Below are 24,256 nucleotides of genomic sequence, written 5' to 3' on the forward strand. Positions count from 1 at the left end.
AGCCTGAAGCCAAATTACTGACATACACACAACTTCCACTGACTTCTGAGAGAGCTACACATGTGTAAAGAACTATAGAATCAGGTACATTACATAGAGCTAGATTTTAATGCTGTAATACAAGTATTGTGAATACAGACAATGTGTTCTATGTATTTTTATTGAATTGTACATAATAAATTTAAATCACATCCATATATCTAGAATTACATTGAAAAGCAGCCTTGCTTAACCTTCTTAAAACATACAATTGTGTCTTATTACATTTATATTTTTGTTTGGTTGAATGGTCCCATTTTCTGTTATTGGGAAGACATTCTGGGTTGTTGCTTTTTCCTGATTCTACCTCCTGTTTTCCAGATGTATAATGATTGAATCAAGAGCAAAGAGATCTATGTTTAAATTGCATCTCTCTAATTTCTATGATCAATTTTCTACTCTTTGCCCTAGACCATGTAACATGCAGATGTTAGCCATTCCGGGGTTTCTTTTTGTATAGAACCATAAAAGTACTTTTTTTCATTTTGAAATGATTCCTCCCTTCTCAACCAAGGAGTACCAATCTGACCATGAAGGTTGGTGTGATTAACACCCATCGCTCCTATATAAATGTTCCCAAACTGGCAGTACAGAATGCTGATGCGGGCATAGGAAGGATGGAGAATAGAAACAGGAGGTAAGTCAAGTATACTAAGTAGGTCAAATTCTGCTCTCGGGATTTTTTAATTTTTATTAGTTTGCATGAGAGTGACAGGAGACAGATGTCTGTCCCTGTCTTTTCTCTTCCATTCATAAGAAGTTTAGCTTTTAACCTACCTGTGATACACTGCCCATTGTAATTAATTAGGATAAGGTAAAATGTGACTATATTTGTTAGTCAAATTATTTGGCTTCCTTAAAAATGAGTTCAGCTAGTCAAAAAATAACTTGGTAATGACTATTTGAATGTTTCACCATCCTGCAAAGTGGCTCATGCCTTGAGTTGGGACAATACTGTAAAAAATATAGTTGTGAGTAAATCCCACTTTGCTGGCATTCACAACCCTTTTTGTCGGATTATTTGTAGACGTTCAACTGAGCCACTTTTTATTATCAAGAAAGTCCACTAAAAGCTAAGCAAGATGAATACTATTCTGAATAAATATTTGTGAGCATTAAACACTGGGAAAACCATTTAGAAAAACTTTTTTTCAGAAAACCACTACACAGTTACAAATGTTTGTAGATAAATTTTACACACAGAAAAGGGGATTCTTTCAAGTTTCTAAAGCTTAGTTCATCAAAGCAGGGAACTGAAATAATATCCTGTGACTCAGATAATTGATCATATAGCAAAAACAAAAGTGAATAACAAGTTGTGAATGCTCAGGGGCTAATACTTTCATATTTTGTGGCCAAATTTAGACGACTCAATCCATGTTTTGGCTTCTAAATAAAAAGTATTCTGATTTTCCGAGGTGCTGAACACCCAGAGCTCCCACTGAAGTCAAATTATAGCCTATGGCTTGTTTACAGACTGGTCACTATGGTCACATTTTTCAAACCTGGGTGTCTAAAGTCAGGCATCTAAGTTTAGACAAATAAAAGTGGCCTGATGAGCACCTGCAGAAAGTTCTATTGATTTCAATGGGAGTTACAGGTGTTCAGCACAAGATTGTGCTTACAAGTTTTGCTTGAGGAATATCTAATTAGACAATTTGCAAGTACAATGCACCTCTGGTGTATCTGCAATTTTGGAGGCTGGTTTAAAAAATTGGTTCACAAAACAGGTGAATTTTAAAGTTAAATGAAAAAAGTGTGCTAACGCCAGAAATGTGTGCTCAGAGCTGCCATTAACAGGCTGTAGCATTCAACAGACATTCAACAGACATGTTAACTTAATTTGGTAAAACTGCTATTCCCTCTGCTATGAAATCCACTTTCTAGTTCACTAAAGAATGCACCATGGATTGCATGGGAACATCCTATAACCAAGTAATGTACACTGATACAGGGGTACATTTTCTTTAATCCTTAACCCTGCAAAGATTTTGCGTACACTTAACTTTACACATGTGGGTAATCCCACTGACTTTCCAAGGTTGGGGTCTTAGATTTGTACATTTCTGCAGGATCAGGGACTATGTGGGGACAGATACGGAAAGTTCTTCTGTGTTTTGTAGAGTTCCCAGGACACTCTCAATGCTTAACAAATAACAAAAGTCCATACCAAAAAATAATGTGAATGCAACTTTAAGGTTTAGAGATAAAACACATAAGTAAATCATGCCTGGGAACCACTATTTATGAATTGTTGCTGTAGTACAGTCGATAATTTCTTCATTGTACATACTGTTTAATTATAGGTCTCTGGCTGAAGAGTATGATAGTTCATCCATATTACAAACACAGGAGCATGGGGACAGCTGCCCCGGTTATTCTTCCACAAACAACTCACAGGCAGTGAAAGGAGTGCTACAGAGGTGAGGTACATCCCAGGAATCCATGTTTAGCACAGGGTACCTACATATTTATGTGTTTACCTCTCCATGGATCTATTTATTTACACAAGTTTAGTGGTAATATTTTGGTAATCTTTCTCATGTTTAAAACATCAATTTTAAGGGGACATTCTTGAGTTTACCATTAAAACTTGACATAGATACATTATTTTTGGAAGGAAATGCCCTCAAATCAAAGCAACTGAGAAACTCTCAGCAATAATCACTAGTTATATGAAGCCTATGGCACGGTGCCAAATTTGTTTCTGATAATTAATTATATCAATGATTATTGTATTAGCACCTAGAAGCCCCAACGCATGTCAGGGCTCCATTGCGTTAGGCACCGTACAAACACATCATTAGTAAGAAACAGTCCCTGCCCCAAAGAGTCTCTTCACCTTTGTCTTCTCCCATCAGTTGGGGTTGGCAGCTCTTGTACTTTGTTTCCAAATATTTTTGTCAAGTGTGTCTTCCAAGCTGACACCAACCTTCTTCATATCTTTCTTCAGCATCTCAAACCACCTTTTTCGGGGTCTTCCTTGTGGTCTTTGTCCCATCTCTAATAGCTCTTCTACTCTCTGGTCAACATATCCCACATCTCTGCTCCCAAAAGAGTATACAATCTAAAGACAAGACAGACAAAGTTTGGGAGAAAGTTGGGAAACTGAGACACAGAGAGATTAAAAAAAAGAAAAGGAGTACTTGTGGCACCTTAGAGACTAATAAATTTATTAGAGCATAAGCTTTCGTGAGCTACAGCTCACTTCATCAGATGCATTCGGTGGAAAAAACAGAGGGGAGATTGATATACACACACAGAGAACATGAAACAATGGGTTATCATACACACTGTGTATATATATATAAGGAGACTGATCACTTAAGATAAGCCATCACCAGCAGCAGGAGGGGGGAAGAGGAGGAAAACCTTTCATGGTGACAAGCAAGGTAGGCTATTTCCAGCAGTTAACAAGAATATCTGAGGAACAATGGGGGGTGGGGTGGGGTGGGGTGGGGAGGAGAAATAACATGGGGAAATAGTTTTACTTTGTGTAATGACTCATCCATTCCCAGTCTCTATTCAAGCCTAAGTTAATTGTATCCAGTTTGCAAATTAATTCCAATTCAGCAGTCTCTCGTTGGAGTCTGTTTTTGAAGCTTTTTTGTTGAAGGATAGCCATCCTCAGGTCTGTAATTGAGTGACCAGAGAGATTGAAGGGTTCTCCAACTGGTTTTTGAATGTTATAATTCTTGATGTCTGATTTGTGTCCATTCATTCTTTTACGTAGAGACTGTCCAGTTTGACCAATGTACATGGCAGAGGGGCATTGCTGGCACATGATGGCATATATCACATTGGTAGATGCGAAGATGAACGAGCCTCTGATAGTGTGGCTGATGTGATTAGGCCCTATGATGGTGTCCCCTGAATAGATATGTGGACAGAGTTGGCAACGGGCTTTGTTGCAAGGATAGGTTCCTGGGTTGGTGGTTCTGTTGTGTGGTGTGTGGTTGCTGGTGAGTATTTGCTTCAGATTGGGGGGCTGTCTGTAAGCAAGGACTGGTCTGTCTCCCAAGATCTGTGAGAGTGATGGGTCGTCCTTCAGGATAGGTTGTAGATCCTTGATGATGCGTTGGAGAGGTTTTAGTTGGGGGCTGAAGGTGATGGCTAGTGGCGTTCTGTTATTTTCTTTGTTGGGCTTGTCCTGTAGTAGGTGACTTCTGGGTACTCTTCTGGCTCTGTCAATCTGTTTCTTCACTTCAGCAGTTGGGTATTGTAGTTGTAGGAATGCATGATAGAGATCTTGTAGGTGTTTGTCTCTGTCTGAGGGGTTGGAGCAAATGCGGTTATATCGTAGAGCTTGGCTGTAGACAATGGATCGTGTGGTATGATCTGGATCAAAGACTTCAAGGAGCAGAGAAGCCTCCCTCAAGTCAACCATGCCCCATGCTACAGAGGAAGGCGAAAAACCTCCAGGGCCTCTCCAATCTGCCCTGGAGGAAAATTCCTTCCCGACCCCAAATATGGCAATCAGCTAAACCCTGAGCATATGGGCAAGATTCACCAGCCAGATACCCAGGAATGAATTTTCTATAGTAACTCAGATCCCATCCATCTTAATCACAAGACCATCCTTCTTCTCTCTAATAAGGAGAGATGCTCCAGGGAGGATTTTGGCTTGTGATTTTTAAATATTTTGTTTACTACAGAATCAGCCAGTCAACAAAGGGAGTTAACCAAAGGCAATTAAAAAAACAAGCAATCTATCTGATTGCTGTGTTGAGCTGACATCACTGTTATTATCATCAGTGATGCTGATACACAAATAAGGAACAAAACCCACAATTTTTTCCCACTGAAAATACACAAGAAAAATACGTATTCCAATTGTAAAAGGGCAAAATTCATAGAATAAGAAATCTTATTTTCAGGCTTTGAAGTGAGAATTACAAACAATGCAATATAAGAAAACAGTGGACTGATTTAAATCAAAGTGAGTTAAATCATAGATTTTAATCAGCAAGAAGAAAACCTTGATTTAAATCAATTGTCATGTTGTTTTGAATTTAAACTTTTTAGTTATTTTCTTAAAGAAAGGTCGGTAACTATTAAAACATGTTGATTTGCAACTAAATATAGCTTTTACACTAAATTTGATACTTCTTTTTGCTAACCAGGAGGATACATTATATCTAAACAAATTAATGTAAGCAATTATATAGCATAACATACATATATAGATATAGATACATACATACATATAGCTTCTTAATTTTTACATTTTTTACTATGTTAGAAATAATGAATGACATTTCTTATTTACTAGATGATTAACTTTTTTTACTTTTGATTTGTATCAAACTGAATTTGGATGGAAATTATAATTCAATTAAAAATTTACAAACCAGCATTTTAAAATGGTTTGATAGCTAACTGAAATTACCTTAAACATGGGTTTCATGATGAAAGCTTATGCTCTAATAAATTTGTTAGTCTCTAAGGTGCCACAAGTATTCCTTTTCTTTTTACCTTAAATTTGTTGGATACATAATCAAAGTTTATCAAAACATATTTCGCATTTAAAACTAACTGATTTATTAAACAAAGGAAGTATTATCTGCTGTTCGTGAACTGAATTAATTGTTTCTGGTCATCACATCCTCCACAATTTTAGAACTAATATATCTCATGGTCTCACACCTCATAGATTGGAAGAGAAAAAGAAGCTTTCCTGCTCTTTCAACTCCTAATCTATTTCTCAATTTTGATTCAACTAGTCATTAAACTGAACTAGTGGAATAAACTGAAATGAAGAAAATATTCTCCTTGCACTTGCAGAAGAGGCTATTGCAATCAAAAGCTGGTTTAGCACTTCAACAAACTTTGGTTTCACGTGCTTAACCAGTGACTTTCATCAGTTCAGTGGTTTGACTTTCTTTAAAAATTTTTGGCAGCAAACGTACTGCTTGATTTTTTAAAATATAATTTTAACAATTTTAACAGATTTTAGTAAATTTAGGCCATAATAGAGGATGAGATAATTTCAAATTTAATTTTAAGTAGGTTTAATTTGAAAAATTAAAATGTATTAATATACACTTTTTAGAAATCAATTTAAAAAAAACTGATTTGTATTCAGCCTGTAAGAAAAGTATTTAAAAACTGAAATAATGAAACTATACTCAGATCTCTCTATTTAGTTTTCTCTAAGCCTATACTGTCACTGTGATATCTAAACTAGACAGTATCAATTTAAAATATTTGTTCATATAAGGAGAAAATTAAACTTAAGTTGATATACTATTGACAGATTTATTTTCAACTTTTCTGTTTTAGTTGCCATAACATTTAACACAACATGGAAAAATTACTGGAGAGAAACATTGCTCTGATAGTCTTAAAGCTAGTAATATTGAGTGCAAGGGTCCTATGTATTCAATACTGGATCTATATTATGTGCCAGGGTCCTTGGTATCTTTGGTGCATGGAAGAATAAAATTATACTATTATGGCATGGGAAATTCTGACTACTATGGCATGTAAAAGTGTTCACTGAATTAAAAATTAAAATTACAGCATTAACACCATTATACTTAGTTCAATAACAATTAGAATGTTTAACCATGTATTTCATAGTGTCACAAAATTTACACCTTGCCTCAGAATTCAGGGCTAACACATTGGAGATACAGTAGAATCTCAGCGTTACGAACACCAGAGTAACAAACCGACCAGTCAACCATACCTCATTTGGAACCGGAAGTACACAAGCATGCAGTAGAAGAGACACCTCCCCCCCGCCCGAAAAAAGGCAACTACAGTATAATACTGTCTTAAACATAATCTATTAAAAAAATAAAGGAAAAACAGTATTTTTCTTCTGGATAGTAAAGTTTCAAAGCTATATTAAGTCAATGTTCAGTTGTAAACTTTTGAAAGAACTGTAACATTTTGTTCAGAGTTACAAACAACCTCCATTCCCGACGTGTTGGTTCTTTGAAGTTCTCTAATGGGGGCCTTGTTTTAGTGTGTGTGCCACCCACAGAATACACTGATCTACACTCTGCTCCCCTAGGTGCTGGTAAGGCAAAAGGCTCTACAATCTCTTCTGCTGATGGAATGAGATGTTGTGGCTCTCTTTCCCCTCCTACTGGTAAATGAGGCAGGTGGGAGAGGACTCCACCTATTGGGAGCTGTGTCATCCATCAACCTGGCTTCTGGGAGGAAGTTATGAAATTCTCTTTTACTTAAAAGCTAAGTGAAGGAGTTTGTGTGAGCTCTTCAGTTCCCACCCTTGCAGCTGGTGACTTTCTCTTCTGTGTATGTGTGTGGGCAATTTTATTAGTTCATCTCTTGCTGTCCCCCTGAATTCAGTGATTTTTCCCTGTCCCATAGGTGCAAGGAAGGATGGAGGTATTGTGATTCCCCACTTCCATAGTCTGGCAGCTCTTCCTCTTCTGGATCTGTCTGATTTGTACAAAGCCATCCATCCTCACTCTGCATGGTGAATGAAATCTACAGTGAAAGTTACATATGTGCAAACGCACTATGACATTTGGGTTTCCTACAAAGTTTTTTTTTTCCTCCACAAAGAAATTAAGCTTTTTAAAAATATTAACTAATATTTCTATCTATTTTTAGAATACCCAACTTTTTGGTTACTTTAAAAGACTGGAAGAAGAGGATTTCCGATGAAGGCTGCCAAACCTCAGACTCTTTCTTGGAAAAAATTCAAGGTCCACAGCTAAGATGGAGCAAGAATTTTAATAATCAGAATCTCTGTGGTGAGATATCAGAAGAAATCATGTGAGTTTTGTGTTATGGAGTATATGTCAAATCTTTGACTGTGTCCATATGGTTCTGTTTATGTGGATTTTTATCTGCTTGTTTTTGTATCTCACTTTATGCCACAAAACAATTTTATCTAATTTCAGTAAAATCAATTTTGATTAGGTGCAACATTAATGTTCATGGCCTAGATTTAAAACACAGGCACCTTGATAACACAACCAGATTCCCTACCTGAGCATTCAGTTTGCTCAGTCATAAAAATATGGTTCAGTTTAAATGTCTAAACATGAAATACCCTATGAGGCTATGAAGAAACCTGCAGTTTAAAAACAAAATCACATGTGATCAGGCATTTAACAGGACAAACGTCAATGGTAAAATCCTGATTCCACTGAAGTCAATGGCAAAATTCCTCATGGCTTCAATGGCACCAAGATTTCACCCTTTTTCTTTTCAGAAATGTTGAAACTCCAAGAAAGGAAAACAGAGACATAATCAACATTTCAGTGGTTTTCTTCATCTCTATATTTACTGGTGAATATTTTCATTCTAAACTTATCAAACCAGTTAGGCAACCTTAACTAACTTATGCAGCTGTAAATCTTACATTAATCTTACCTGATTTACAGGTACTAGCCTATTTCGTGTCATGCAGCAGATATAACTATTTTATTTTGCTGTTTCTTAGGGAACATTACCTACCTAGTGCCATTGCACAGTACAATATCAACAACAACAGTAATAAAGATGAGTAAGTACTCTACAGTTTCACTATAAAGTTATTTATATTGTAGAGAATAGTAAGAAAAAAAGCAATATACCTAGTTCTTTTCTTGCAAATTATTGCAGCATCATACAAGTAATCCAATAAGAAATTACATGTACATCTGAACTGTATGCACAGCAAATGTTTTTCAAACACAAAAGTTGTTAGTGTCCTATTTAACCATGTAAAAATGGAAATAGTTGAAAATTGTAAACAAAGGTTTTATTCAAAGGCCAAAATCTTAAGTATAATGTTAGACTTATAGACCTCAGCTGATTTTAATAGGAAAAATAGTGGAAATAATAGTTATATGCATCCCAAGAGCTGATCACAGAGATATTATTTCTTTTTTAGAGAGAAAAAGAAAAAAGAAAAGAAGGGGTAAGACAATAATATTACATTGTAGAAGATAGTTTCTTTACAAGCTATCATTCTAGTTTTTTTGTAAAACCATAATATTTTAATCCATTTTTCAGCAAGTCTGATGGTAAAAAAGAAAAGAAAAAGGACACAGAAATGCAAAAGAACAAGGAAAAAAAGGAAAAACACAAAAATAAAGATAAGCATAAGAAGAAAGACAAGAAAGAAGAGTAAGTGTTCTTCATTTGGTTTCAGAATAGTGCTATGTTCTTCTAGTAAGATTGCCTTGCCTATACAACTGAATCCAATCATGGGTATACTGCAAGCATGTTGTGTATATTAGCCCTAGATAAGTGAATATGCTGACCACTGTTAGGTCTTGTCCGTTCATAAAGTTGTTCCTGATTAATTCCATGTGTGGACACTCTTATTCCAGAATAAGAATGCCTTGTCTCTGTTAAGCTTAAATCCTAAACACGAGTAAGGCACAGGCTATGTCTACACTGTACACCTTCTAGCAGCACAGTTGTGCTGGTACAGTCGTGCTGTTATAGTCACTCCTTGTCGATGGGAGAGAGCTCTTCTGCCAACAGAATAAAATACTCCCAATGGAGGGCAGTAGCTTTGTCATTGGGAGAGAATCTCCTGCCAATATAGCGCTGTCCACACTGGCACTTTTCCTTAGTAAAACTGTTGTTGGTCAGGGCTGTGTTTTTTCGCTCTAAGGTCTCCCGGTAGCCTGCTCTATGTTGAGGGGAGAGAGCTCTCCTATCAGCATAATTAAACTTCCCCCAACAAGTGGCGGTAGCTATGTTGGTGGGAGAGTGTCCCCCACCGACATAGCGCTGTCCACATTGGTGCTTCTGTTGGTGAAATTTATGTCGCTTAGGGGGTGTTTTTTTCACACACCTGACCATGGGCAGCACATAATGGAGGCTGGGGTAGGCAAAATCTCCCCAAACCTTGCGCTGCCGGGGGGGGGGGGAAGTGGGGAGCAGTGGCATATTACTGTACGGGCCTATAGAGCCCATGCCCAGGGGCCCCAGCCAATTTGAGGCCCCCAGAAAAATCTCCTCCCACCACAGCCCCAGGGCTGGAGGAGATCTGACTCCCTGCTAGGGCCACAGAGCTTTTCCAGTCTTGGGGCTGCAGCGGAAAGGAAAGGGGTGAGCCGGGGGCAGGGCCTCAGGGGGGAAGAGACAGAGTGGGAGTGGAATGGGGGAGGGACTGAGAGTGGAACAAGGACAGGGTGGCAGGAGAAGGAATGAAATGGGGGAGGGGCTTGGAGCTCTGCTGTTGCAGTCACTGGCCATGAGGGAGGAGCTCCATGCTCTCAGCCCACCTCTGTGGCCCCGACTGAGCTCCCGGCCCCTCCCCCCACCACGTTGGCCAGGGCCACAAGGGGCCTCAGAGAAGTATGGCCTTGGCCAGAAGATGTAGGATAGGGTGCTAGCCTCCACAAGGGAAAGTTTCACCCACTGCCCATGTCCCTGACTGATAGAGTGCTAGTGTATACATAACCTTATTCTAGAACTGGCGTGTCTAAGTGTGCCTTGTTTCCTTTTTAGAGGTTGAGCTAAACAGAGACAAGGCATTCTTATTCCAGAATAACAATGTCCATACATGAAATTAATCAGCAAAACTCCATGTGTAAAATTCCTTATGTATAGACCAAGCCCTTTATGTATTTAAATTCTTCCATCCACTTAAGCCAGGCCATTTTCATAACTATTAACACTCCTTCTGCAAGACAGAGTGTTACTGTTCCTCTTAACAGCAGGGTGTAATTTCAAATCAAACGAAATCTGAATATATAGTATATAGATTTTGGTAACTTGTTTTAGTTTAAAAGTCTAAATATCCCAGTATTGTATTTTCAGAATCTTGATAACTTCACTATTACTAAACTCAACAGAGAATAGATATTCATACACGGAGATACATGCAGTAGATCTAATATACCAGGATTTCAGTTAAGCATTTGATACAGTTCCACAGGAGAAATTAGTTAAATTGGAGAAGATGGGGATTAATATAAGAATCAAAAGGATTGTAAGGAACTAGTTAAAGGGAAGATTGCAACAGGTTATGCTAAAAGATGAAATGTCATGCAGGAAGGAGGTTTCCAGTGGAGTTCCTCAAGGATCAGTCTTGGGTCCAAATTTATTTAACATTTTCATTAATAGTCCTGGCACAAAAAGTGGGAATATGCTAATAACAATTGCAGATGAGACAAAGTAGGAGGGTACTGCCAATATAGGAGGAGGACTGGAATATCATACAAGAAGATTTGGATGACCTTGAAAACTGGAATATTAGAAATGGGATGAAGTTTAATAGTGCAAAGTGTAAGGTCATGCACTTAGTGAAGAACAAGAAGAATTTTTGCTATCAATTGGAAGACCTGGGAGTACTAGTTGATCAGAGGATGGCTATTAGCAATGAATTTGATGTGGCTGTAAAAAATGCTAATGCTATCTAAGGATGCATCAATCAAGATATTTCCAGGAAAGATAGGAAAGTGTTATTACCATTATACATAGGACTGGTAAGACATCATCTGGAATACTGTGTACAAATTTGGTCTCCCATGTTTAAGAAAGATGAATTCAAATTGGAACAGGTGCAGAGAAGGGCTACTTGGAAGATCAGCGAGATGGAGAACCTCCCTTATGAGAGAAGACTTAAGGGGCTTGGCTTGTTTAGCCTAACAAAACAAAGGCTGAGGGGAGATATGGTTGCTTTTTATAAATACATCAGATGGATAAAGGCCAGGGAGGGAGAGGAGCTATTTCAGTTAAGGGCCAGTGCTGGCAAAAGAACAAATGGATATAAACTGGCCAACAATGAGTTTAGACTTGAAATTGGACAAACCATCAGAAGTTTTGAAACAGCCTTCAAAGGCTAATATTGATCAAGAGAAAAATCAAGAAAGAGAGACTACAGGAATGGAGAAAGGAACACCAGTGGGTAGGATATTAAGAGGAAAGACAGTGCCAATACCAATGATGCTAATTGTCAGGCAGGCGATACCGGTAGTAGAACGACTGTACCTACTCAGTTGAGGAATCTGGGTGAAGCTAAGCAGAAACAACTAAGATGTCTGTGAACCAATGCAAGGAGCCTGGGTAACAAAATGGAAAAACTAGAACAACTGGTGCAGGGAGTGAAACCAGATATTATAGGGATAACAGAAATATGGTGGAATAGTGGTCATGATTGGAGTACAGGTATTGAAGGGTATGTGCTGTTCACAAAAGACAGAAATAAAGGTCAAGGTGGTAGACAAAGTATTACAGAAAATACAAACCTATACACCATTCTTATAGGTTTGCAAAACTGTTTTTGTTTGTGTTGTGTATGTTTTACCACTTCGTGTTATCATTTACCTTTGCATGTGTTTTTACTATTGTATTGTATATAATGAATGTACTGAAATTTCTCTGCATGTAGTGTAAAGAATAATTGGGCCAATTTCTGGCTGCTGTTGTGTGAGTGTGTAAAGGGGGAAGAGAGCACCTCCACTTCCTCATTTGTGCAGGGGGCAGCCAAAATTGTGATGCTTGTGCTCCTGAGGGAGAGTAAGAGAGCTATCAGACGTTCCAAAGGAGGCATGATGGAGTATGGCTATACCCTTGCTCCTTTTCCACCAGTAGCTGGACAACCAGGGTGAATGGTGGGAGAAGTACAAACTGCACCATTAAAGGATGCACTAAATGATGCTCTACGGTGCACTGTGGCAGTGCCCTCAAATAGTATTTTTATCTGTTTGTGTTTTCCATGGGCAAAATGCCTCCAGGAACTGCAACTGGTGCAGTGTCCAATTACACTTATTATGGAAGTGGCTACTAATGCCACTCTGACTCTTTACATTTATCTATTAATTAGATTTATATAAATGCTGAAAAGGGCGCTAGCTATACAGCTAAAAGGCATCAAACTATCTCAAGAGAACTGAAGTGAAGCAGTACAATTCAGTATGACCGAGCACCAGCAAATCATGCAACTTAAGAACTCAAACCCCCTTCCCCTCCGGTCCAGGAATTACCCTCTTTTCAAGTACCTGGGGAGTAGAGAGGAGCTTTACAGTATGCTCTGAAGCTCATCAGATTCAGGCTTTCCTGAAGCAACGTGGGGAGTGAATTCCAAAGCTGTGGGTCCCTCAGAGAGAATGACCCATCAGCAGCCCAATTTATAACACCAGGCTTCAGCTCCGGCACTTCTGCTGTTCTCTGCTATGGTATTTTAGCATGAGGAGAGAAGTGGTCTCTCATGAAGGTAGCTCCTGAGACATAAATGTTCACTGGTCAAAAACAATTCATTGAACTTCACCTGAAGCCCTACAGTCAGCCAGTGCAGAGATTGGAGCACTTGTTGAATGATTACGATCCCAGTGAGATCCTCCACTGATCAAACAGGCTGCTGTATTCTCCACAAGTTTCAGCTGATATTGAGTGCAGTGCAGTAATTCAATCTTGAGATGATAAAGACAGGGATGACAGTCACAACGACTGCTTCCAAAAGGAACATGCACATTCTCCTGATTATACAGAAATGATAAAAATGTGATTTGACTCTTGCTGCTACCTGATTTTCTAGTAGCAGTTGGAAATCGAGCCAGACGATTGCAAACCTAACCAACAAGTAGAAGAGGTGCTCTCCATTAAAAGGAGAGGTATTCTTGCCACATATTCTTGTTGCTTCTCCCCAAAAGTATCACCACCTCAGTCTTGACTGGGATGAATGTCAACTATCTATCTTTTTGCGAATACAGACTAACACTGCTGCTACTCTGAAAACTATCTAGCTGTCATCCATGCCCCAATTTCACACACGTATTAAGCTCACTGAGCATTTTAATTGCTCACCTGAAATGGTGACAAAGCTGTATTGTCATCAGCATACTGGAAATGATGCAGGCCTTGTCTCCTTGTTAACCCTCTCAGTAATGCCACAAAAATATTGAATAAGAGGGGTGATAAGATGGAACTATGCAGAACTTCATATAAAACTTCATCACCACCCTTGTGAAAACCCACTGCAAGGATGTACTTGGGCCACAATAAAGCAGCCTCATCCACTCATATTGATCCAAAGGTGAGTTAACAGCACCTACAATGTAAAGAATCTTGTTTTTCTCTTAGTATGTTTAGGCATTTTACTTTGTAAATAAATAGAATTTGGGGGGCCAGGAGGAATGTAAAGCAATGAAGTGCTCTATGGCCTACACTAGGGAGCAGGATCGACCTAAGATATGCAACTTCAGCTACGAGAATAGCATAGCTGAAGTCGACGTACCTTAGGTCGACTTTCCTCATGGCGCAGGGGTCAATTGTCGCTGCTCCCCCATCATCTCCACTTCCGCCTCTTGCCGCAGTGGAATACATGAGTCGATGGCAGAGTGATCGGGGATCAATCACAATCCGGCAGGTAGCGTAGACAGTTTCTTTTGTAATCCTTTGCAGTGTTTCATCTTTCACAACCAGTCACTCCCCTAATACTGAAGGCATGATCTGTTCAACACATTCAAATACTAATGGCCACATAACCATTTTCCTTCTGAAAAAATGAGGCATAGATGCTTTGAGTCATTTATCCTACAAAGAAGAAAATTAACATAGTGGGAAACAGGTTATTTTGAAAAAGGTTAAAACTACATGTGTCATTATGACTTTGAGTTGAGGCCTGCCAATTTAATTTCCCTTGTGTCCTAGGTTCTAGAATCCAAATCATCTTCACCAACTAGTTCCTTATCCAGGCATTCAAGCAAGGAGGCTAATTTTCATTTAAGGGTGTTCTTGCACAAATGAACTGCCTACTAAACTAAATGACCAGCATATGTTAGTAACCATAGAAAACCCATTTCCATTTTTATAAGTTTTTCACTAATATTCCCTTTCCTTTCTGCTTACTGCTCAGGGAGAAGAAAGATCTTTTTGTTATTGATCCATCAGGAAACTTGTATTACTACTGGCTGTTTTGCATCACATTACCTGTCATGTACAACTGGACTATGATCATTGCTAGGTAATGTATAACAGTGTGCATTTTCCTATCCTCTCTCTTTCCCCATTAAAGTAATGAAATCCTCACATCTGGTTGCCACAAGGAAAGCCTTGTTTTTATCAGATAGAATGGATACAAATAATCTATTGACCCAGTACTTTTACTGCGTTTATCCTTTCAGTCTGGTATTGAATACAGTCTACAGTCTTTTAGGTTCAATAGCAGAGATCACACAAATTTATTTACAATCTCTAAAGTTCTTTCCATCATGTCTTTTGTCCAGTTCAATAAAGGACTTTCATTAACTTAATTTCATTATATTTTTTTGTCTGAAGCTTCAATATTTTATCAGTCTTATGCTCCCTGGTAATGAAATGCATATACCTTAATGGAGGTTTGGAAAAGTTCAAAGCAACATAAAACAGGATCTTATAAAGGAAAGTGTTAGGCAATCTTAACCATTGGCATAGCTATCAGCTCCACCTACAGTTACTCAAAATTAATTTTTCTCAGTTAAATACTTTAAAAGATCCTTATAATCCGAGTTGTAAACATTTTCTGAAAGCAGATCTGAAAACAGGTTTTTTCACAAAGCTTTAAAATACACTTTGTAAATACTTGTTTTTATGTTATAAAAGTTTCAATAAAAATATTACATTTTCCAAAGTTTGATCAAGCATAACAGAGATCCTTTAAAGACACATTAAAAAAATGGTAGGGCCTCTGAATATATGGCAAATTTACTGTATTAATTACTGGTCTCATGGGACTATTTCAATTGTGTGCTTTTTTTCTTTTCCTATCCAGAGCTTGTTTTGATGAACTTCAGAACGACCATTTAGGAATGTGGTTCATTTTTGATTATATATCAGATATAATCTATATTGCTGATATGTTTGTACGGACAAGAACAGGTAGATGTACTCACTGTTTAGTTATCTACATTTATCTGTGTTACGCATTTTAAGGTGCCCATCAGTATATGATTTAGGGGCCAAATACAACAATTAAAGAAGAATTGGCTCTCTCCTAGAATAGACCAGTTAAATTGACTCTCCAGTTACACTTTGTCTATGAAATGATGAAGTAAAGAAGTATCTTGCTGGCAATGTTCCCTCAATAAAGGAGTTCGGAAGGACTTCACACTGAAATATATCTTGATATACAAGGTCATCCTGATTTCTAGCAGAAAGGAACTGAACTGAAGTCCTTCCACTGCAAACATAATTTCTGCAGTTTTAGAGTTACACTTCAAATATTTCACCAACACACACACTTTATATTCTGTGATGTACTTCATCATGTTTTATAAATCAGACATAAATTTATCTATAATCTACTTTAGTGTCCTAATTTAAATATTCCATAAAGCAGAGACCAATCCAGCAATCCCTTTTTAGGCATAACCACCACTGAAATTCAATTGGAATTTACCTGAAAAAGGAAGGCAGTGTCAAGCTACTTATGCTTAAAACAGGGCTTTGGCAGGAAATGTGACGTGGTAGGTGAAATTGCTAAATAGAGAACAACATTATACATATGGCAGCGATGTGCTGATTTGTATTCTCCACTGACAAAACTCCTAGAAAGCCCCGTCACTGAAACTATACTCAAACTATATATACTGCGTAATCAAACTAAAGCTAGAAGTTTTATCTTTTTTTCCCTTTGTTAAAGATTTTAAAATATCTTTATAATCCAAATTGTAAACATTTTCTAAAAGAATAGAAGAAAACCCCAAGGGAAGAGGAACCATTTGCCCTCTTTTGTGGTGAATCCCTAGTGTGCAAGAGGTCATATTGATGGAGGAAAAATAAAATTATACCTCCTTACCCCAGGTGTAATGAACCTACTTTATGAACTGCAAACCAGGATATACCATGTGGATAAAACCCTGCACAACCTTTATGCAGTAGTAAGGAATATATAAATCTCTTGCCAATATTTAAGCCACCTGCAACCTTTGCTGGCTGAACTTGTACATCTAGTACAGGGCAAGGCAGAGAATCCACTTGTTGTCTGTAGGAGTTAGGATCAAGATTTTCAAAAATGTGTTAATAAAATTAGGTTCCTAATTCCATATTTAAGCATCTAAATCAGTAGCCTGATTTTCAAGAGTGATGAGCACACAGCAGCTCCAGTTAGCTTCATTTTATTTATGTATCCATTTTTATAAATCTTACCCAAGAAGGAGAGTTGTTTGCGGGTGGGGTGGGTAAACAAGGAATGGAATGAGCGCATGAGCGCTGCCCTCACTCTAACTCTCTCTCTCTCCTACACAAGGGCCATGAAGGTTACTAGGTGCTAGGGCAGCACAAACGGTAGCAGGAAGAGGGTGAACTTGGGAGGCTGTAAGTGTGACACTTCCACCGTGGGGGATGGTTCCTCCCTTCAGGATTTCCGTAAGATTCCACAGAGCCCAGCCAAGCCAAACAGTACAGATGGCTCTGCTTAATCAAGTCATCTAGGTCCAAGATTTGGCCTCAATTGCTTAGCTACAAAAATTCAACATAGGGCCTTAAAGTTCAAATCCAGTTAAAATATATAGCTGTTAAAACTATGCATCTTAATAAAAAGATGGAAAATTATGTACAGCCAGAAACTCTATAGCCAAAATCATTTTAAAGATTAATTTGAAATTCACATATAACAGAATGTAATAGATGATAAAGCAACAAAAAAGTCAAAGTCAAAGAATTTTAAAGATTTTATATTTTATTTTAGGTTACCTGGAGCAAGGTTTGTTGGTGAAAGAAGAACTTAAACTTAAACAGAAATATACAGGAACTTTACAATTTAAACTAGATCTACTGTCAGTCATACCAACTGATCTACTGTACTTTAAATTAGGTCTGACCTATCCAGAATTAAGAATAAACAGAGTACTTAAAGTATCTCGTATGTTTGAGTTCTTCCAGCGAACAGAAACAAGGACAAACTATCCAAATATCTTCAGGATCTCTACTCTTGTCATGTACATAGTGATTATTATTCACTGGAATGCATGTGTGTACTATTCTATCTCCAAAGCCATTGGATTTGGGGCAGACACATGGGTCTATCCAAACACCTCTGATCCTGAATTTGCCCGTCTGGCTAGAAAATATGTATATAGCCTCTACTGGTCGACGCTGACCTTGACCACTATTGGGGAAACACCTCCTCCTGTAAAGGATTCTGAGTACTTCTTTGTGGTTGTTGACTTCTTGGTTGGGGTGTTGATTTTTGCTACTATTGTTGGTAACATTGGTTCTATGATCTCCAACATGAATGCAGCCAGAGCAGAGTTTCAAGGAAGGATTGATGCTATCAAGCAGTATATGCACTTTCGAAATGTGAATAAAGAAATAGAAAAAAGAGTTATTAAGTGGTTCGACTACTTGTGGACAAATAAAAAGGCAGTGGATGAAAGGGAAGTTTTAAAATATCTACCAGATAAATTAAGAGCAGAGATTGCAATCAGTGTTCATCTGGACACGTTAAAGAAAGTTCGAATTTTTGCAGATTGTGAAGCTGGCTTGTTAGTTGAACTAGTCTTGAAACTGCAGCCTCAAGTCTTCAGTCCAGGAGATTACATCTGCCGAAAGGGGGACATTGGACGAGAGATGTACATTATCAAAGAAGGTAAACTTGCTGTAGTAGCTGATGATGGAATTACACAATTTGTGGTCTTAAGTGATGGCAGCTACTTTGGGGAGATTAGCATACTTAATATCAAAGGCAGCAAAGCTGGCAATCGAAGAACAGCCAACATTAGAAGCATTGGATACTCAGACTTATTTTGTCTATCTAAAGATGACCTCATGGAGGCTTTAATAGAATACCCAGATGCAAAGACCCTGCTGGAAGAGAAAGGTAAGGAAATCTTGCTGAAGGATGGGTTACTGGATATAAATGTTGCAAATACAGGAAGTGACCCTAAAAACATTGAAGAAAAGGTCATTCAAATGGAAGGAGCAATGGACAACTTACAAACCAAGCTTGCCAGGCTTTTGGCTGAGTATGACGCCACACAGCAGAAACTGAAAAAACGACTGACAGAGGTTGAGAAAATACTGAAATCAACTATGCAGTTTGAATTCTCAGATTTAGAAGAATTAGATAAATAAATCTGAAGTGTCAACACTAGAATAACACCGGGGACTGCCACTAGCAGTTAAGGATAAATCTTGCAAGCTACCAAGTGCCCTCAACTCTGATCCTTGAGGATGTGGCCCTTTATTATAAGCTACTACTTAGTCATGAAACATCACTTTTTTCATATTAGGCAATATACATACACAGTAAATGTCAAGAAAAAAATAAGATGAAGAATCAGGAATAAGAAAGGAGCATAAATATCATTTATCGTTGTTTTCATGCTACAAAATGCTACTCGGTCCTGGGCTTGCAGTTATATTTATGAAGTGAGTACATAAATGTAGTGTTTTGATATTTAATCTCAGTGAAAATGTTACAATATAAACCTATCAATCATTTTGACTTTTACAATTGTAGGCCCTTCAGGACAAGGACTGTGTATTTGTATTTCCTCTGTATTTTGAAAATAGCTGGTATATGTTAGGCCCTAAAGCAAAATAAATAATAAATATCAGTAATATAAAATGTTTGCTAATGGATTATTTATATTATCCTTTACGTAACGTTGTAAAAACAAGTGCATTTAATCTACATACCATAATATGTTGATAGCCATGCAAAGTTGTACTCCATATTATAATTTTTTATAATTTCCTTCTCATTCACTATGAATATTAGGAAACATTAGGTAACATTAGGTAACGTTTTTATTGGTTATCTGAAGTCTGCATAGGTATACAGTAGAACCTCAGAGTTACGAACACCTTGGGAATGGAGGTGGCTCATAACTCTGAAATGTTCCTAACTCTGAACAAAACATTATGGTTGTTCATTCCAAAGTTTACAACTGAACATTGTCTCAATACAGCTTTGAAACTTTATTATGCAGAAGAAAAATACTGCTTTCCCTTTCTTTTTTAGTAGTTTATGTTTAACACAGTACTGTACTTGCTTTTTTGGGGGGGGGGGGTGTCTCTGCTACTGCCCGATTATGTATTTCTGGTTCCAAAGGAGGTGTGTGGTTGACTGGTCAGTTTGTAACTCTAGTGTTCATAACTGAGGTTATACTATAAATGTAATATGGCCTTTAAACAAGCCCCTAACCTCACCAACCTCATTGCCAGAAGCAAGCTCCCCACAGACCAGGATACACCAACTGAAAGTGGCACCACACCCTGCCAGTAGATGTACAATAGATGTAAAACCTGAAGACATATTTCCACAGCTACAATGATCAATACCTCCCACAACACACCTTTCAAGATCCCTGGGTCCTATACATGCCTATCACAACCTGTGGTGGACCTCATCCAGTGCATCAAATGCCCCAAAAACAAGTGTGTGGGCGAAATCTGACAATTACTACACTCTCAAATGAACTCATAGAAAAATGATAAAAGACAAAAACAACATATCACTCGTGGGCAAACACTTTTCACAAAGCGATTACTTCATCTCTGACCCATCTCGTCCTCAAAGGAAACCTGCACAACTCCTTCAAAAGACAAGTCAGGGAACTTAAATTCATAACTTTGCTGGACACTAAAAATCATAGTCTCAACAAAGACACCGTGATTTCATAGCTCATTACAATAATTGTAACCCACTAATCCTTGTTTGGTCCTATGAATGCAGAGGTGTTACTTGCCCATTTCATTTTAAGGGGTTTCTTGCAATGTGTTTAACCCTTTATGTTTAACATGCTGTCCCACAATGTACTTAGCTGAGACACTCTGGTTACCTTTTGCAGACCTGAAAAGCAGCTCTATGAAGCCTGAAAGCTTGTCCCTTCCACCAACAGAAGTTGGTCCAATAAAAGATATTACCTCACCAACCTTAATTTTGGCATTTCCTAACTTCTTAGTGCTTGGCTTGGCAACCTTAAAAAAAACCTTATAGTAAAAGAATATTATGTAATTTATTATTTATAATGCTGCAGCACTTACAGGACCAAGTCCTGTTTTGCTAGGCACTGTACAAGCATTTCAGAAACAAATTATCCCTGCCTTGAATGGCTTACTCTAAGAGTCTAAGTAATAAAACTCACAATTTGAAGAAGGGTATGAGACAGGTATCGGCAACTTTTGGCCCGCAGCCCGTCAGGGTAAGCCCCCTGGCGGGCCAGGCTGGTTTGTTTACCTGCTGCATCCGCAGGTTCGGCCAATCACAGTTTGCTGCTCTAGGCTCATGGTGCCTGCGGCAAGCGGTGCGGGCCAAGAGATGTGCTGGCTGCCGCTTCCCGCAGCCCCCATTGGCCTGGAGCAGCAAACCGCGGCTAGTAGGAGCTGCAATCGGCCGAACCTGCAGACACGGCAAGTAAACAAACCGTTCTGGCCCGTGCCAAACATTGCCAATCCCTGGTATGAGATGTTATCTACAGTAGTGAAACTTGTGGTTCAGTGATAGTATCATGAAGTAGCTGCCAGATATCACTGTTATGGTGTTGATGTGTTTTAGTGAAGAAAAGTGGTCATCTATTGTTATAACCACAATTTTTGGTTTGTTTTAATTGGCCCATCAGGCTGTAACATTAGTAATAGCCACTAGATGCCACTGTTGTTACATGAACAAATTTTCTTGACAATAGAAATCTTGAACCAAAAATCATTGAATGCAAAACAAAATGCTGTATTTCTAATAGAAACACCAAATCATATGCTGGTATATTTCATACAGATAGAAGTTTTATAATGTAAAATATTGATTTTTTTTAACTTTAACAAGCATGTATTTGCTAAAATAAAACTATGTTTAAAGTTTTCTTCTGACAAAGGAAGTACTTTGAAATAAAAATGTAGGGTTATGTGTACACTCCAGTCATACTAAAATTCTTCCACATTGTTTATCTGTCAACATTTTAAAAAATGTTTCAAGTTTCATGTTAAAGACACTGTAGCTCTTGTAAAACATCCTACATACCTTAATTCTGCAAAATTTTAAGTGCATGCATAACACTACTTCCGTGAGTAGTTCTGCTGAAGACAGTTGGACTTCATAGATGAGTCAAGTTGTGCACAAGCTTCAGTATTTGCAGGATCAGGACTTAGCAACTGGGGTTCTAGATTGGTCCATTATAGACACAGATCCTACTATATTCAAATGTGGGTTTGGATTTCAAAGAACCCCGCAAAACTGGAGTGTTTTATTTCAAAATTCTCATCTTCAGAATTTACCATTAAGAGTGAAGCAACTGTCAGTCATAAATGTATACAAATATGGTTAGGAAATCTTATGTATTTAATAGATTAAATCTATGGTGTATGAAATAAATATCTACAATATTGCAACAACTTTTAAGAACTTGTCATTGAAGTAAATCCCATCAATTACAAACATATTCTTCAATTCCTGTTTTGTGAAGTAAAAATCTTCTGAGACATTCTTACAGTGAAGTTGCCGAGTATGGATAGTGGTTGATTTTTTAATCTCGCAATAGACTAATTATTTATTAAATAACATGTTCTATCTAGATTGTAATCTACTCTGTTTAAAAGTAACAGTTCAGTATGGCCCTTCTATATCTCCATAACTCAGAATACCCTGATTTACTGGCCTGACACTTAAGATTTTTTTTTCTGTCCTCTTCACATATGTCCTGAATTACTCCAGTAAGCAGTTTTCATTCTTTTACTTAGGGCTTATCTACATGGAGACTTGGGGCATGTCTACACAGCCCCGCAGTTCAAGCTCTGAGGGTGTGAATAGCAGTGAGCACCTGAGTGCTGTGCTGTAACTTCCCTGTGAAGAGGCTTTGGGCACAAACTTAAAGGTTCCTCATTCGCATTAATATAATCCTATCTGAAGAGGATTAAAAAATCATAACTGATTTTCATATTTAAATTTGGGTCATTCCTATTTTAACAATTCTTCCAAACAGACATAAAAAACCCTCCCAACAGCAACACTTTTCCCCCAACTTACTCTCTTTATAGACAAGGGTGCATTTATTACCTCAACAAAAATTACCACCACATATATGTGTAGCAGAACCTCAGAGTTACGAACACCTTGGGAACAGAGGTTGTTCATAACTCTGAACAAAACTTTATGGTTGTTCATTCCAATGTTTACACAGCTTTGAAACTGTACTATGCAGAAGAAAAATGCCGCTTTTAGCCATCTTAATTTAAATGAAAGAAGCACAGAAACAGTTTCTTTACCTTATCAAATTCTTTTTTTAAACTTTCCCTATTTTTTTTAATAGTTTACATTTAACACAGTAATGTACTATCTTTGCTTTATTATTTTTGTCTTTGCTGCTACCTGATTGTGTACTTCTGGTTCCAGATGAAGTGTGTGGTTGACCAGTCAGTTTATAACTCTGGTGTTTGTAACCCTGAGGTTCTACTGTAATATCTTTATGAGGGAATTTCAAAAAAAAATCAGCATTAGAAAAGTAAATACTCATTAGTACTGAAGATACAAGCATACTTACCAACCAAAGACATCTACTATTTACTTGCCAAGAGGTTTTACATCTATTTTGCTAGTTGTAGAAAACTAAAAAACAAGACTCCAGTCAGGCCCCTTTACAAGATGATCCTTTGTTAGTCATAACCTAAAGTAAGTTAAGAACAAAAACAAATGAATATTATATAATATGCACACTGAGTTCTAGCATTTCTTGATCCTAATTACTAGAGGTCTTATGAAGTTTAATTTATAAAGTGTAATTAAAAAGATGTAATAGTGCCTGCTAATTTGCACTAACTCAGAGACCTATTATGAATGACTGAATTTTGCAAACTAGCAGGTAAATGAGCAATAAAAAAGAAAGGACAATAAATATCCATATAATTGGAACAGCATAGTTTGGACTCAATTATTTATTAAATAACACAAACAGAAACACCGCAACACTGTTAAATTACAAAAAAGAAAAGGAGGACTTGTGGCACCTTAGAGACTAACAAATTTATTCGAGCATCAGCTTTCGTGAGCTACAATGAAGTGAGCTGTAGCTCACGAAAGCTGATGCTCAAATAAATTTGTTAGTCTCTAAGGTGGCACAAGTCCTCCTTTTCTTTTTTGCAAATACAGACTAACACGGCTGCTGCTCTGAAACCTGCTAAATTACAGTTGACCTTGCTACGTGCAACACCATAAAAGATGAGTAATGTAACCAGGCCCCAGAGCTGCGATCATTTCTCCTGCCTTCCTCCCTCTCTGAACCGCCTCTCACTTAACTTCTATTAGGGCAGCTCCGAAGAAATGGGCGGATCATGCTCGGGCCGGCCGGCGGCTCGGCGAGGGCGGGGCCTCCGGAAG

General features: G+C 37.9%; 1 protein-coding gene and 1 long non-coding RNA gene across 3 annotated transcripts; one reads left to right on the forward strand and one right to left on the reverse strand.

Moving 5' to 3' along the window:
• Positions 1-80: 80 nt before the first annotated feature.
• On the reverse strand, positions 81-24,235 carry LOC122460048. 2 transcript variants are annotated; one of them, XR_006281099.1, is made up of 4 exons: positions 24,073-24,235; positions 23,424-23,546; positions 21,908-22,178; positions 81-3,106 (listed from the first exon to the last, which is right to left on the reverse strand). It is a non-coding gene; the product is annotated as an uncharacterized LOC122460048 (long non-coding RNA). The 2 variants fall into 2 exon arrangements; XR_006281100.1 differs by lacking the exon at positions 21,908-22,178 and having other exon boundaries at positions 82-3,106.
• Positions 560-19,360, forward strand: CNGA1 (cyclic nucleotide gated channel subunit alpha 1). Its single transcript, XM_038400531.2, has 9 exons — positions 560-676; positions 2,346-2,462; positions 7,627-7,791; positions 8,465-8,527; positions 8,897-8,923; positions 9,019-9,132; positions 14,822-14,929; positions 15,716-15,822; positions 17,633-19,360. Exons 1-9 carry the CDS (start codon positions 570-572, stop codon positions 19,015-19,017), a joined length of 2,193 nt encoding a protein of 730 aa, XP_038256459.1. The 5' UTR covers positions 560-569; the 3' UTR covers positions 19,018-19,360.
• Positions 24,236-24,256: the final 21 nt, after the last annotated feature.

Source organism: Dermochelys coriacea, chromosome 4, assembly GCF_009764565.3.
Source record: "Dermochelys coriacea isolate rDerCor1 chromosome 4, rDerCor1.pri.v4, whole genome shotgun sequence".
NCBI lineage: Eukaryota > Metazoa > Chordata > Testudines > Dermochelyidae > Dermochelys > Dermochelys coriacea.

Coding starts and splice junctions, on each gene's coding strand:
- CNGA1 (XM_038400531.2), top strand. CDS start 570: ATGAAGGTTGGTGTGATTAACACCCATCGCTCCTATATAAATGTTCCC. Junction 8,924..9,018: donor AAGAAAAAAGAAAAGAAGGG/GTAAGACAATAA, acceptor TCCATTTTTCAG/CAAGTCTGATGGTAAAAAAG. Junction 9,133..14,821: donor AAGAAAGACAAGAAAGAAGA/GTAAGTGTTCTT, acceptor CTTACTGCTCAG/GGAGAAGAAAGATCTTTTTG.